We start from the raw sequence: 15862 nt of genomic DNA, 5'->3' as shown, positions 1-15862 counted from the left end.
GGCACCTCAGAAACTGAGCATGGCTCGATTTACGAGCGCTCCCTCGCGATCTAGTACCCCCCCCCCCGACGCGATCCGGCACCCTCCCCGTCGTGATTACCCTCATCTGGGCACCGGCATGTCCTGTGCTTGGTGCCGGTGCCCAAAGATCAGCCTCCTCTTCTGCTGGGCCTTGAGCATCTGTGCATGCTCAAGGCCCAGCAGAAGAGGAGGCCGATCTTCGGGCACCGGCACCAAGCACAGGACATGCCGGTGCCCAGATGAGGGTAAGAAGCGTCGGGGGGGGGGGGGGGGGGGGGGGAGTGTGTGTGCCCAATTGCATCAGGGGGGTGCCCAATCGCGTCGGGGGGGAGGGATCACGGGGGGGGGGGGGGGAAGTGTGTGTGCCCAATTGCATCAGGGGGGTGCCCAATCGCGTGGGGGGGGGGGCCTTCGGAGGGAGCAATGCTGGTTCTCGTGGGGGGAGGGAACCTATCAAAGCGAGTTTTCATTATTTCCTATGGGGAAACTCGCTTTGATAAATGAGCATTTTGGATTACGAGCATGCTTCTGGAACGGATTATGCTCGTAATCCAAGGTACCACTGTGTGTGTGTATATATATATATATATATATATATATATATATATATATATATATATTTTTTTTTTTTAAATTTATTCTTTTTTTCTTCTTCTCAAAGAGCATCTTCTCCTTATGAGGACCCATTCCTTCCCCCCTCCTCGTTTTCTTTCCTTTTTATGTCGGCCTTTCTTGTAATTATTGTTTTTCATCTATACTTGCCCATTGTTTTCGTGTAAATGTCCTTGTAAGTTTCCCCCTTATTTTTAACAATGTGAAACGCTTAGAATGTATGATAGCTGTTTCAACAAATTTTAATAAAACTTGGAAACTTACTTACCTTAATGTCTCTAGTTGCTTTTAAGCCAAACCCCTCTTCTGGCAAGTCTACCAACTCAAATCCCTCTGTAGAAGCTCCATTTTCATTAGCCCACTTAATCAGCTCAGGGAAATAGTCTTCCCTTTTTCCATCAAACAGGACCGACAGACCTATTTTTAATATACATCGAAGATATTAACATGAGACTCCAAGATAAAATGCAGCAGTCATGAAAAAGGTTATATATGATTCCTGCACAGTTTTATTTACTAGCACCCAGTAAATAAAATATTTGTTAAAATGCAATATTTGCTTCTATACAAATTACCATATTTTTCGCTCCATAAGACACACCTGACCAGACGCACCCTAGATTTAGGAGGAAAACAAGAAAAAAAACATTCTGAACCAAATTCTCCCTGCCAGGCTCTGCACCCAACCCGACATTCCTTGCCAGGCTCTGCACCCTGTCCCCCTCCCTGCCAGGCTCTGCACCCTGTACCCCCTCTGGTGGTATAGTGGTAAGCTGGGACAGTGCACAGAGCAGGCGGGGACAGGGCATAGGCCTAGTGGCTGGCAGGTAGGTAGGGACAACTTTGGAAAATGCACATCTCCGATACCTTTACATTTAAAAAAAAAAAAAAAAAAAAAGCAATTTACATGTCCAACACAAGGCCTCTTGCCTCAGCTCTACATTTGTTGTAAATTTAAACAAGTGATGATCTCATCAGCCATTTGACACCTCCAAAGGAAATATTTTGTACCAGGAGTTGAAAAACTAGCCAGCCTCAACTTCTATTTATGATATGAAGCCGCCTGATGGATTTAATTCCGGCAGGAAGGCCCCCCTCCGCTACCTTTCTGCAATCCCAGGAAGCCTCCTGATTAATTTAATTCTGACAGGAAGACCCCCCCTCCCCGGTACCTTTCTACAGGGACCCCTCCCTGGAACCTTTCTGCAATCCCGGGAAACCTCCTGATTAATTTAACTCCCCGGTACCTTTCTGCAATCCCGGCGGTCCAGCGCTGCAATGGCAGGCTCCCCCGCTGGATGGCCGTCCCAAGTCCCCATCTGCCATAGCAGCGAGAGGCAGTCGCGAGCCCTAAGTGCGCCTGCCTGGTCCCGTGCCACCGCCAAAATGGTTGCAGTCAGTTCCTGCGAGTCTCGCGAGAACCGACAGCAGCCACCCAAGCAACAGTGTGGTTCCAGGCAGGTGTGCTCGGGGCTCGCGCCTGCCTCTTGCTGCTGCAGCAGAAGGGGACTCGGGTGGACGTCCAGCGGGGGAGCCTGCCGATACAGCACTGGACTGCCGGGATTGCAGAAAGGTACTGGGGGCGGCGCATGCGGTATTTGCTCCATAAGACTCATCCTTATTTCCACCCACTTTTTTTGGGGAAAAAAAGTGCATCTTATGGAGCAAAAAATATAGTAACAAGCACCATTTTGCAATCTGCCTAAACATATACCCCTGCTTTTACAAAACTGCACAAAAAGCACAGTTACTTACCGTAACAGGTGTTATCCAGGGACAGCAGGCATATATTCTCACATGTGGGTGACGTCATCTACGGAGCCCCGATGCGGAAGCATTTTCAAGCAAACTTGATTGAAGATTTAAGTTTGCTCTGCTGCTCCACGCATGCGTGCCTTCCTGCTCCACTAGGGGGTGCATCCCCTCGTGGTCTCCAGTTCACTTAACTAGCCAAGAAGCCAACCTCGGGGAGGTGGGTGGGTTGTGAGAATATATGCCTGCTGTCCCTGGATAACACCTGTTACGGTAAGTAACTGTGCTTTATCCCAGGACAAGCAGGCATGATATTCTCACATGTGGGTGACCTCCAAGCTTACTGAAGAGGGATGGAGGGAAGTTGGCAATTTAAGCAAATAGATTTCGCAACACCGATTGGCCGAACCGGCCATCGCTTCTGGACAGGGAGTCCAGACAGTAGTGGGAGGTGAAGGTATGAACCGAAGACCATGTGGCAGCCTTGCAGATTTCCTCAATAGGTGTTGACCTGAGGAAGGCTACGGAGGCTGCCATCGCTCGGACTTTGTGTCCCGTTACTCGACCATGCAGCGCGAGACCAGCCTGAGCGTAGCAAAAGGAGATGCAATCGGCCAACCAGTTGGACAAGGTGCGTTTGGAAACTGGGTGACCTAACCGGTTTGGGTCGAAGGACAAAAACAGTTGTGGGACTTTCCGGTGTGGCTGAGTGCGTTGGAGGTAAAAGGCCAACGCTCTTTTGCAGTCAAGAGTGTGGAGCGCCACTTCTCCGGGGTGAGAGTGGGGCTTGGGAAAAAACACAGGTAAGACAATGGACTGATTGAGATGGAAATCAGACACTACTTTAGGTAGGAACTTTGGATGGGTGCGGAGTACCACCTTGTCGTGATGGAATACCGTGAAGGGTGGGTCCGCTACCAGAGCTTGTAGCTCACTAACCCGCCGTGCGGACGTGAGTGCAAGCAGGAAAATTACCTTCCAAGTGAGGAATTTTGGATGGCATTTGTCTAGGGGCTCAAATGGAGGTTTCATTAGTTGAGCCAGAACCACGTTAAGGTCCCAAACCACCGGGGGAGGTTTGAGAGGGGGGTGGACGTTCAGCAGGCCCTTCATGAAGCGAGTGACTAAGGGATGGAGCGAGAGGGCTTTCCCTTCCAGGGGCTGATGAAAGGCCGCAATCGCACTGAGGTGTACTCGAATGGAGTTGGTCTTTAGGCCGGAATGAGATAGTTGAAGTAGATAGTCAAGGACCAGGGGGACGGGGACCGACACCGGGTCCTGGCTGTGGGAGGAGCACCAGGTTGAGAATCTGGTCCACTTTTGGGAGTAGCAGGTTCTCGTCGAGGTTTTTCTAGAGGCCTCCAATATCTCCTTGACTGATTGAGACACGGGGAGAGCAGTCAGGGGGAGAGAAACCAAGCATTCAGATGAAGAGATTGAAGATTGGGATGTAACAGTGAACCCTGACCCTGTGACAGTAGAGAGGGAAACAGAGGCAGAGGCAGTGGATCTCTGACACTGAGTTGAAGTAGAAGGGAAAACCACGGCTGGCGTGGCCAGCGAGGGGCAATCAGGATCAGGGTGGCTTGTACTGTTTTCAGGTGGACGAGCGTCCGCAGTATCAGAGGGAACGGCGGGAACGCGTACAGGAACCTTCCCTCCCAATCGAGGAGGAAGGCGTCGGCCTCGAGCCGGTCCGGGGAGTATATCCGGGAGCAGAAGAGAGGCAGCTTGTGATTGTGAGGGGACGCGAACAGGTCTATTTGAGGCGTCCCCCACCGTTCGAACACTCCTCGTAGGGCCTGAGAGTGTAGTGACCACTCGTGTGGCTGGAGGAGGCGGCTGAGTCTGTCCGCCAGGCAGTTTTGTTCTCCTTGTATGTACACCGCCCGAAGGAAGGTGTTGTTGGAGATTGCCCATTTCCAGAGGCGCAGGGCTTCCCGGCAAAGGGGCCAAGATCCTGTGCCCCCTTGTTTGTTTACGTAGTACATCGCTACTTGATTGTCGGTTCGGATGAGAACCACTCGGTCGCGGAGCAGATGTTGGAAGGCTACTACTGCGAGGTAGATGGCCCGAAGTTCTAGCACGTTGATGTGGCAACGGCGGTCTTGTGCTGACCACATTCCTTGGGTGCGCAGGCCGTCCAGATGGGCTCCCCAAGCGTACTCCGACGAGTCCGTGGTGAGTACCTTGCTGTGGGGTGGGGTGAGGAAGAGCAAACCTTTGGAAAGATTTGAAGAGTCGGCCCACCAGCGGAGCGATCGTTGCAATGAAGGAGTCACTGTCACGGAGTGGTCGATCGGGTCCCGGTCTTGACGCCATTGAGACGCCAGGGTCCATTGAGGGATTCTCAGATGGAGGCGGGCGAAGGGTGTGACATGGACGGTGGAGGCCATGTGGCCCAGAAGGGTCATCATCTGTCGGGCTGATACTGAGGTCAGCCGAGAGATCCTTCGGCTCAGACTTACTAACGCCTCCAGGCGCGGAGGGGGGAGGAAGGAACGGAGGCGAACCGTGTCCAGCGTGGCCCCGATGAACTGTAGGGATTGTGAGGGGCGTAGTTGAGATTTTGGGAAGTTTATTTCGAACCCCAGACTTTGTAGGTAGGTAATAGTCTGTTGGGTCGCTGAGATAGCCCCTTCTTTGGACGGGGCTTTGATTAGCCAGTCGTCCAGGTAGGGGAATACCTGGAGGCCCTGGGAGCGTAAGGTTGCTGCTACCACCACGAGGCACTTGGTGAAGACTCGAGGTGATGATGCTAGTCCGAAGGGGAGGACTCGGTATTGTAGGTGCCAGTCCCCTACTTGGAAACGCAAAAACTTGCGGTGAGCGGGGTGCACTGGGACATGTGTGTACGCCTCCTTGAGATCGAGGGAGCAGAGCCAGTCGCCCTCGTCGATCAGGGGGTAGAGTGTTGGTAGTGAGAGCATCCGAAACTTTTCCCGTACCAGGAATTTGTTGAGGCGTCTCAAGTCTAGTATTGGGCGTAGGTCTCCCGTTTTTTTCGGTACCAGAAAGTAACGGGAGTAGAAGCCCTTCCCCCGTTGGTCGGGGGGGACCTTCTCCACTGCTCTCAGGCGAAGCAGGTCTCGAGCTTCGGAGAGGAGTAGAGGTAGCTGAGTCCTGTTGGGAGGGCAATTCCTTGGGGGGTTGTCCGGGGGAATGGCCCGAAAGTTGAGAGAGTACCCTGATGAGATCACGCCAAGGACCCATGCGTCCGTCGTGAGTTGTTCCCAGCGAGGGTAAAAGGCTTTGAGTCGACCTCCGATGGGAAGGCGGCCTGGGACTATGGTGGAGGGGGCCCGCCCCCTTCCGCGTGTCCCGTCAAAAGGACGGGGATGGTTTGGTGGTCGCGGGCGGTTGGGACTTGGGCATGGCCCTGTGATGGGCTTGCGGACGTCTGGGTGGGGGCCGCGAGAAAGCAGGGGTGGACTTTTGTGGGTAGCGGCGCGGAGGGGCCCTGTATGGCCTGGGCGCTGGCGGTTTGGGCTTTTGCCGGACAAGGGAGGCAAATGAGCGTTCATGTTCGGAGAGGCGTTTTGTCGCCGCCTCGATAGTGTCATCGAACAATTCCTTTCCCACGCAGGGGAGGTTAGCTAACCGGTCCTTTAAGTTGGGGTCCATGTCGACCAGGCGCAGCCAAGCTAGTCGGCGCATGGCGATAGCGAAGGCTGCTTCTCTGGAGGAGAGTTCGAAGCCATCGTAGGCCGCGTGGAATAGATGAAGGCGCAGGTTGGAGAGGGACTCTAAAAGCAGGCCGAATGTTTCCTGCCGGGAGGCCGGTAGGTCAGTCTCAAAGGCTCTCAATAGTCCAATGAGGTGTTTGAGGTATGATGTGAAGGTGAAAGTGTAGCTTTGCACCCTAGAGGCCATCATTGCGTTTTGGTATAGTCTCCTGCCGAACTTGTCCAGGGTTCGGCCTTCCCGGCCTGGGGGTACCGCTGCTGAGACCCGGGACGGGTGAGCCTTTTTCAAGGAGGATTCCACTAGCAGCGATTGGTGGGAGAGCTGTGGTTGCTCGAATCCCGGATAAGGTACTGTGCGGTACTTGGCCTCCATTTTGGAGGGTACGGCCGTGACCATGTAGGGGGTCTCCAGGTTCCTGAAGAAGGCCTGTTGGAGTACCGGGTTAGGTGGTAAGCGAAGGGACTCTCTGGGCAGTGATGGCATATCCAGCTCCGCCAGGTACTCCTTAGAGTATCTGGAGTTGGACTGGAGATCTAAGTCCAATGCGTGGCCCATGTCTTGGACAAAGCGAGTGAAGGATGGGCGAGATGTCCCCGGAGCCCCGTGCGGGGTCAGGGAACGAGACCTTCGTCGGGTGGAGAAGGATAAGGAGGCTTCCCTTGAGTATCGAGGTTCATGCTCTGATCCATGCTCCGAGGTTGGGGAAGCACTGTGAGAGTGTTCCGGGGTTGTCGATCTTCGGCGTCTCGAGGAGCCCCTCGGAGACGATGCCGGGGTTAGGGGTACCGATCGATGTCGGATTGGTGACCTCGATCCGGACTCCCTCGGAGAATGCGTCCGAGGGGGAGTTCGGAGGATACGCGGGTTGGAGAGTGATAACTCAGCCACCCTTAGTGGTCCTGTACGAGGTGTGGGAGAACGGCCTCGTAGGGTTGGTGAACCTCGGGCCTTCTTGGAGGTACGGCGGTTCGAGGTTTCTGTCGTTCTAGCCCGACGTTTTGCCCCTCGGCGGTCCGCAGAGGGGGAACGTCTCGGCGAGGAGTCCGAGGAGGATGGGATGCGGCGAGGGTTGCGCACCTTTCCTCGAGGTTGTTCGGTGTGAGGCTCAGGTTGGTCTGGCACATTCGAGGTCGAGGCCGATTGAAACTGGGCCATTGCAGCGGACAGCTCCGACGTGATCATCGCTCGGAGTAGGTCCTGGAAGACGGGCACGGACAGCATCGAAGGCATGTCCCCTGCCTCTGTGCGCTCCACCGGGGGCGACCTCGTATCAGAGTATTCCCGTGTGGTGGAGGCACGGCCCGAAGGCTTGGCGGGCTTAGACGGGGCTGTTAGCATGGGGCTTCCGCCATGCGTCGCCGTTGTCCCCGAGGCTGGCTTCTTCGCTGTTACAGAACCTGAAGAGGGAAGAGGGGACTTACCCGGAGCCGAGGCTTTCTGTTGTCCCGAGGACTTCGGGGTCGAGTCTCGAGGCGATGCCGAGGTTTCCGGGGCCGAGGTCAAGGCCGGGGCGGAGGCCAGGGCCGACCTCGAGGCCAAAGTGGAGGGTTGGTCCGGGGTGAAGAGATCCGCCATGCGGGCTTTTCTTCGGCGGAGGGCCCGGTTTTGGAAAATAGCGCACTGGGGGCAGGAGTCGGTTGGATGAGTCGCCCCCAGACAAAGGATGCACCGGCGATGCGGGTCTGTGAGAGAAAGAAGCCGCTCGCACCGGGTGCACTTTTTAAAGCCGGTCAAAGGCCGGGACATTAAATCGAAAGTAGCCGCGGCTCGATTAGCCACGCGGCTACGGGGACCCGGAAGCCTCCGGGTCGTTGAAAACGAAGCAGGAATCAAGTAAAAAGGTAAGGAATTCGCGCACAGCGACTTAATCGTGAAAAAACAAGAAAAAATCGCGGTGCTAGAAGGCAGTTGGGGCAGAGCCTGAAAAACACGTCTTCTAGGCTCGCGGAAAATTTTGAACTGGAGACCACGAGGGGATGCACCCCCTAGTGGAGCAGGAAGGCACGCATGCGTGGAGCAGCAGAGCAAACTTAAATCTTCAATCAAGTTTGCTTGAAAATGCTTCCGCATCGGGGCTCCGTAGATGACGTCACCCACATGTGAGAATATCATGCCTGCTTGTCCTGGGATAAAAGTTTTTAGCGTCAACCAGTGCGCTAAATGCTCTGCGATGCTCCGACAGTCATAGATTTCCTATGAATGTCGGAGCAGCGCAGAGCATTCAATGTGCCGGCTGGTGCCCAAAACCTCTTGTGTGGTTTTGTAAAAAAAAAAAAAAAGAGGGGGGGGGGGTAATTTGTTTTCAACCCTGGGTAAAACAGCAGCATATGGACTCCATCTAATTCATTTAGTTGGTGATCTCAGACTCCTCTAAATGAAACAGAGGCACAGGCCTCAGGTTTTCACAAAGGGTAAATGAAATGTCACATTCTTCACACAGTGGGGTCATCTGGGTTCCCAGCATAAAAGGCATAGCGATTCCATTACAGTATTCTACTACAAGGGAAAAAGATTTCTTCCATCTGAATCTTTTTTTTATTAATTTTTCAGTCATTTCAAAACAATTAGGATACCCTCACAGCCTAGAAATAACTACCATTGTGGGCTAAGAATGTTGGAGGTATTAATTTAGGTGCTTTCACAGTTCTTACCTTGTGATCTACAAAGGCTTTAATGCACAAGTTACTGCCATCTCCTGAGTATGACAACTGTGATATGATATGAGTGGTTGGCAATTATTGGTTATTTTCCCCACCAGGATCCTTTTAATACAAAATCAAACGAGAACACTCTAATCAGGTTCTCTCCAATCTCATGCCAATATTGATACTGGCATTGCCACGCCCATGCTTTGTGCTGCCATTCACTCCAGCATATCAAAAAGCATTCAACTACCCTCCCCCCACTCCCACCGCTGGTTTGTTTTGCAATGTGTAAGATAACCAGCATTTCAAATCTTTCTACACGTACCCTTTTGTTTTTTGCGTATTTTCTCCACCAGACTTCGGATCTGCACATACTCTTCCCATTCTCTGCCAGGAGCAGAGGTTGGGCTGCTACACTCTGAGGAGAAGATAAACACTATTAATACAAATATTTAAGAGATCACAATTTTACTTGGCTCCCAAAGTGCTTTTTAGTGAGAACCTTTTATTAAAACCAAATTCCATAACTGATGGTTGATTTTTGTAGTGAATAGGCATCATTTTTCTTTGATAATATACATAGGGGGATGGGGAGATTGGAAGATAAGATGTAGCAAAATTGAAATTTTGAAGGAATATGATAGTTTTAATGGTTGTATAGAAAGATGGGAGGGGGAGGGTTTTTAATTAATTTACATATTAAGAATATAATGTATGATGTTCAAGTGTTATACGATAGTATTTCATGTTGTTCTTTTTGTGCACTTGATGTAAGTTTGAAAAAGAATAAAGAAATTAAAAAAAACAACAAACCCAAATTCCATAGTTTTTTGTATATGATGGGGGTCATTTCAGAAAACTTTAACCTGCATGTAAAAGCCAGTTTTATATGCAGAATAGGGCTTTTCTAAAACCTTGTGACTGCAGACATGTAAGATGTACACACATGAAGACTGCATCAATGTGTAGATGTTCCTGGGGGGCAGGACAGAGGCAGAGTTGTAACTTACACATGTATTTCATAACATGCATACTCACATGCTTAAAGTACATGCCCAACTTTATACTTTCTTCAGCAGGGGTGGGTATTTGTGTGTCAGGAGTTTTATACTGGGGCTAGTATAATTTACTAGAAATTCCATGTTACTGGCTTACACCACTGCTTTTAGCTTGGTGGATCCAACATTGTGGAATGCTTTCCTACTAGACCTCAGATTAGAACTTTTCTTAACTGATTTTAGAATAATTTTAAAATGTTCCTGTTTCAAGAGGCTTACAACATTACATTTATTTTCTGATCACTTATTAGATATTACAGTGGTAATCCACCTAATGGTTAGTGCCTTGGGCCGAGAACATTGGGAACCAGGTTCAAGTCCCACTGCAGATCCTCGTGAGCCCACTATGGAAAGAGCAAGTACCAATATAATAAATGTAGATGTAAGCTGTTTTGTTATACCACAAAAAGGTGAAGAATCAAATCCATGCCCCTTTCCTTCCCTTTTAGGTATTTTGAGAAGATCGGCCCTTTAACCATGTGGATAGGCTAGAGGGGGTGTCCAACCTTTTGGTTTCCCTGGGCCGCATTGGCTGGAAAAAAATGTTTCTGAGGCCACATAAACGTGCAAACGCCACAGCAAGACAGAGGAGGGAGTCAGCAAGACGGTAAACACCAGGGGGCAGCAGAGGAAAACACTGCATCACCCTGCGGGGCTACACAAAATACTTCACGAGGCCACAGGTTGGACACCCCTGGGCTAGAGTTTTCTATAGGGTTTTTTTTCCTCTATTGGTTCCAATGTAAGTAACTTATTAGATTCTCTTTTCCCTCACCTATATTTCCTATAATTGTAAACCACCAAGTAGGTTTTCCTATCTGCAGTTCATCAATATTAAATGAACTTGAACTATTTATATGAAGGCACATAAGTGCCTTTTTGAACTTCTGCATCTTGCTATAAAATCAATCCCCATATGACTTTGGCCCAGATTGACTAAAGATAGCAACTCAGTCGCTGTTGGCCGATTCCTGGCCAATTTTGAAACAGTGTTTCAAAATTCACTATCTTTTTTGCATGCAAATGATCTGATTGGAATCTTGCCCTATAGCGATCGAAACGCATGCGCAGTATCCTTGTTGGCTATTGATGCAATTTACTTATGCGCTAGCTCTTCGCCCTTTACTACACAGTTAGTGGGCAGGGTTTATTCCCACACATCACGCGACAAGCGAGCCCAAAAGAAAGGGGGAGAGGTGGCTGCAGTTTACTTTTGCTGGCCCTACTAGATGGACATTTTTAAAAAGGAATGATTTGTGACTGACACAGTGAATTATATTTTTGTGTAGCCAGAATATGGACATTTTATGGAACAGAACATGCTTTAAACCCGCAGGTTAAAACCACAGGCTCGCAATGTACATTTTACAGAATATATAAAACAGGAATGAATTCTTACACACACATAAAGTTATTTTATTTTTTATTTTAATGGATGTTTTATATGGGGTTGTAACTTCGACACTGATATTTCTGGGCAGGAGAGTCGGCAATGATAGTAAGCAACTGGTCCTCTGCAGTCGCTTCTTTTCGGATCGGCAAACCCAATCGGTGTTTCTTCTTCTGCTTAGTGAATCGATCGCTTCCTACTTTTGCATGCCATTTCCTCTCAGTGGGTGCATCGGATCGGAAAGGAGATTGATCAGGAAGCTGTTTAGCGAATTGGGTCGGGGAACAATCGCAAACCCAGCAAAACTGGTTTTGCGATCTTCGGTACAGGATCGGAAGGTTTAGTAAATCTAGCCCCATGCCTTATGCAACACATTAGATCTTCTACAGCCATTGTTATTAGGAGTTGCTACAAAGACTGCATTTACAACCTCTATGGAACGTGCACATGGGAGGCATCCCTCCCTTCTTCTGAGTCTAGTTTAATTTACTCTTAATGTTTTATTGTTCTTAATTCCTATATGCTTAAGATTACATTTATAATGTAATTGAGGCTACCAAGTTGTACCTGAGTCAACAAATAACATAACATGACCTGTCCAAGGTTAAAAGCATCATCACTGGAAAATCAGGATTTAAGTTCTAGCTTTCCTGGCATACAGAAAAAGCAAAATCCACATGCAAACTGTGTTTAGGCATTCACAGAGACAAAGTTTGGGCAGAGCTGCTATGTGTATTTTATAACATATATACGATTACACACAAATTTAAACCTTTAGAGCACATATAAAATTTATGAGAGAGCATGTGTACACTACTGGTTTGTTTTTGGGTGCTTATTTTAATAAAAGGAACAGAGGCACTTATGTTGTATTTATTTATTTATTTATTTTTTTAATAAAGGCCTTAAAATAGGGAAAGGGAGATGAGCTCTGCAGCGGGTTACAGAAGGGAGAGGACACTGGTCAGAAGCCCCATTTTCTCATTACTAGGGGATGCACTAAAGCACAGGTGTCAAACTCAAGGCCTGCGGGCCAAATCCGGCCCGTCTGGTCGTTTTATGGGGCCCACAGTCCGATGCCCCGTTTTACCTTGTGGCCAGCTCCCTCCTCACAGCCATAATGTGCACGGAGCTGTGTGCAGCGGCTCCTTGTGTGTCCCACACCGCATCCAGAAGAATTCCCTCTGACGTTGAGACATCAGAGATAAGGCTTCTGGTTCAGGTGCAGGACGCACAAGGAGCCTGTGCACACTACGGCTGTGAGAAGGAGGGAGCCAGCCACAAGATGACACCGGGAGGCATTGGACCGTGGGCCACATAAAACGGCCAGGTTGGAGCCGGGCAGAAGGTTAGACAACCGCCAGAGGGAGGCACATCATGGAGGGAGGAAGACAACAAAGGTAGGGGGAATAGTTTTATTTTCATGTTTGAATTGTGTCAGTTTTGAGTATTTTAATCTCCTGTCTATCTTTTGCACTGTTCAGGAAGAAATACATATGTTTCTTTTTCTCTGGGGGTTGTACTGCATGCAGAATCTTGAATCTTAGGGTGTTTTTAAAAATATAATCTTGAATCTTAGGTTGTTTTTAAAAATATATTTGTACTTTTAATTTTTGGTCCTGCATTTGCATAGGGGTTATCTGTGTTCTGGTAGGAATGAATGTTGAGAAGTGTGATTTGTGTGTTAATAAGGTTATATTGTGTGCATATATATGAAAAATAAATGGAAAAAATGGTGTTATAATTAGTATTATTATGTTGCGGAGATTGGGCGGGATCTGGCCCGTGACTTAGCCTGTTTTGGATTTCAACCCCTTAATGTGATTGAGTTTGACATCCCTGCACTAAAGCCAGTGATCGTTGCTAAACCTGTTTTCACAGCTTTAGTGACGATCGCTTTTACTGATCCGATGCAGAAAACAACCCACCGTGTTTTCCCCCTCTATCGTCCATTTTTCGATCCAGCCATGCAAATTAGCTAAAACCCCCATGCAAAATAGCCAAGCGACTGATGCACCAACATTGCTTGGCTATTTTGCATGGGGTTTTATCGATGGTTAAAAAAAAGTGTGTTACCGACAAGTCTGCCTGATTTTTTTTTCCCATTGGCAGATATTTTGGGTGTGTTACACACGCAAAACATCTTTCAAATTTGAAAAAAAAAAAGTCCCCCACCGCCACCCCTCCCCAATGGTACCCATCAAATGCAGCCCCCCCTGAGCCACTATCTCCTTGAATGCAAAAAAATGGTAGGAGGGATGCCCACTCCTGCCTGCCAGTGGACGTGCCCTCCCCACCCCACAGCAGCGATATGGCAGGAGGGATACCCACTTCCTCTTGCCACTAGATGCCCCCCTACCCCTAACCTCCGACATACCTCTTTAAAACGCTGGAAGCCTGTAGAGAGGCTCCTGCTTCAGCCACCACTGCCAGTCCCAAATGACACACCTTCTCCTCCCCTGTGATTGGTGGTGGGGCCTTAGGCGTCTGAATCAATCAGGCCTTAGGCTCCTCCTTCTGTATCCAGGATACTGAGGGAGGAGCCTAAAGCCCAGACTGGCTTGATCAATTAGCTTGATCAATAAGGGCCTTAGGTTCCTCCCCTCAGTATCCTGGATGCAGAGGGAGGTGCCTAAGGCCTGATTGACTCAGACGCCTAAGACCCCATCCCTTGGGAGGGGCCTTAGGAGATTGAACCAATCAGGGCCTTCCTTTGGCCCCTCCCCAGTTCATCACATGATGCACTGGGGAGGAGAAGTTGCAGTGGCGACTGAAGCAGGAGCCTCCTGCAGGCTTCCTGCTTCCAACATTTTAAAGAGGTACGTCGGAGGTTCAGTGGAAGGTTCGTGAGGCGTTCAGTGGCAGGAGGGAGTGGGCATCCCTCCTGCTGCATTGCTGCCATGGAGGGGGATGAGTCGCATTGGCAGGAGGCAGTAGGCATCCCTCCTGCCATTTTTGCTGCCTTAGGGGGGTCAGAGTGCCCTAAGAGCAGTGACAGGAGGCTGCTTCCCCTGTCACTGTTGTTAAGGCTCTGCACATGTGTCAATCGCTCACTGAGCATGCAAACTTGATAGTGCATCGATCGCTGCCAGAGAATCAGCCAACAGCGATCGAGTCACTATCTTTAGTGCATCTAGCCCTTAGTCCCTAAAGATGGCCACACATCCAAGTCCTAGTAGCATGGCTGATGTGATTTCAGAAGTCATATAAATACAGTTGAACATTAGTTCTGGTGAATTTGGTAATAAAAATTTCCCCTGCACATTCTGTAATAGTTCTCTGTATGACAATATAAATATTAGGAGCTAAAAAGGTGAAACTTACTTTGCAATAATTCACTGATCAGATTCAGCATTTCTTTTGGTGGCACTGCAGCTGCAGCTCCACTGCCCGACTTCTGAGTTTTCACTCTGCTCTTCTTACCCATCTTCTGACTAAAGCAGTCAAAAAAATTTAATTAATGTGACAAAAAAAGAAAAACTACAAAAAGACTTTACATTGCCAACAACTAAGACTTGATCTAATTTTAAATTGAGATTAATTTATGCAGAACAGAGCTGATGCTAAATACACAGTGGCCCAGAGCAGAAGTTTGGGAGAAGCCCCACAGCCTAACCAATCAGTTACATATCCTACAGCTCCAAGCAGTTTGGGGAGCTCCTGGGATATTGCCTTGTTAAAAAAAACAAAACCCTGTAATTCTCCCCCCACAAATGACAGCCCTCAAACTAACCAAGCATATACAAAAACATCCACTCCAGTAGTAAAAGATTTCTGTAACTGATGAACAAAGATTAGGTGCTGTGACAACCCGTGATCTCTGATGAGCACAGCAGACCGACAAAATACTGGCCCAGGGTGTCCCCTTTAACTTGGGGTACTCTTCAGGCCTGGCGACAGCTATGGTTTAAACTCCAATATATTGGGTAAGGATTTCTCTTTCCAGCAAGCAAGAAGGAAACTTCCACCAAATGTTCAAATTTTTAACAGGTTTATTATTCTTGGCTACTGGCCAGACTTCGTGTTTGGGTTCAAAGCATCCCTATTTCTCAAAGAACAATTCAATAGTTTCAAAAGTAACAAACACAAAGAATTTCAGCAATACACCAAAATACAGCTTTTCCTCCAGCAACTGGCCAACAGCCACCTCAGCTGTTGCAATTACGTAAACTCCACAAATCTTAGCTTCTTGGCCAGCACTATGCCAGGTATACACACTGAGTACAGAGAGGTACAGTATAGCAATACTTGCAGGCAGGTTTTTAAGATAGATAGAATAATGCTTAACTTTATCAAGCTATCTTGCCTCTGGTAGCAAAGGCTTAGGTTTAACAAGGCATCTTGCATGCAGGCAGCTTTTGCCCAAAGAGTTCTCAAATGACTGTCTCTGGTTATAAGTGAAGCAAAAGGATTAAATATCAGCTTCTCAATCTTGCAGACCAGCAGCTTGTAATCATACAAAGAACATTTCTTAGACACATGCTGGCTCAGCATTCAGAATGGCTTCTAGGCACAGCTGTTGCACTGCTGCTAATTAACTGCCTCTGTTCAAACTTATCTCAGTGAAAAAAACCTCAGCAAAACAAAGTAGGAAAAACTAGACGTTTTCTCTGAGCTAGTTTTGAAAAGCCAAAAACCACCAGCTCAGAAACATTACAGTCCATAAGCAGGAAAAACTTCTGCCAGCACAGAACACT

The 15862-nt window shown here is 48.7% G+C and overlaps 1 protein-coding gene across 2 annotated transcripts in view; it reads right to left on the bottom strand.

Annotated features, from left to right (window-relative positions):
* SETD3 (SET domain containing 3, actin histidine methyltransferase) overlaps positions 1-15862 on the bottom strand; it is a 243069-nt gene that overhangs the window by 195303 nt on the left and 31904 nt on the right. For both annotated transcript variants that reach the window (XM_033952232.1, XM_033952233.1), the window contains exons 2-4: positions 14490-14599; positions 9043-9135; positions 902-1050 (exon numbers count right to left, since the gene is read on the bottom strand). In XM_033952232.1, the coding sequence (XP_033808123.1) occupies positions 902-1050; positions 9043-9135; positions 14490-14592 (345 nt within the window). In that variant the 5' untranslated portion in view covers positions 14593-14599. The remainder of the gene's footprint in view (positions 1-901; positions 1051-9042; positions 9136-14489; positions 14600-15862) is intronic.

This window comes from Geotrypetes seraphini, chromosome 7 (assembly GCF_902459505.1).
Source record: "Geotrypetes seraphini chromosome 7, aGeoSer1.1, whole genome shotgun sequence".
Taxonomy (NCBI): Eukaryota; Metazoa; Chordata; class Amphibia; order Gymnophiona; family Dermophiidae; genus Geotrypetes; species Geotrypetes seraphini.
The sequence above is the reverse complement of the archived record's forward strand: the minus strand, read 5'-3'. Positions and strand labels throughout refer to the sequence as shown.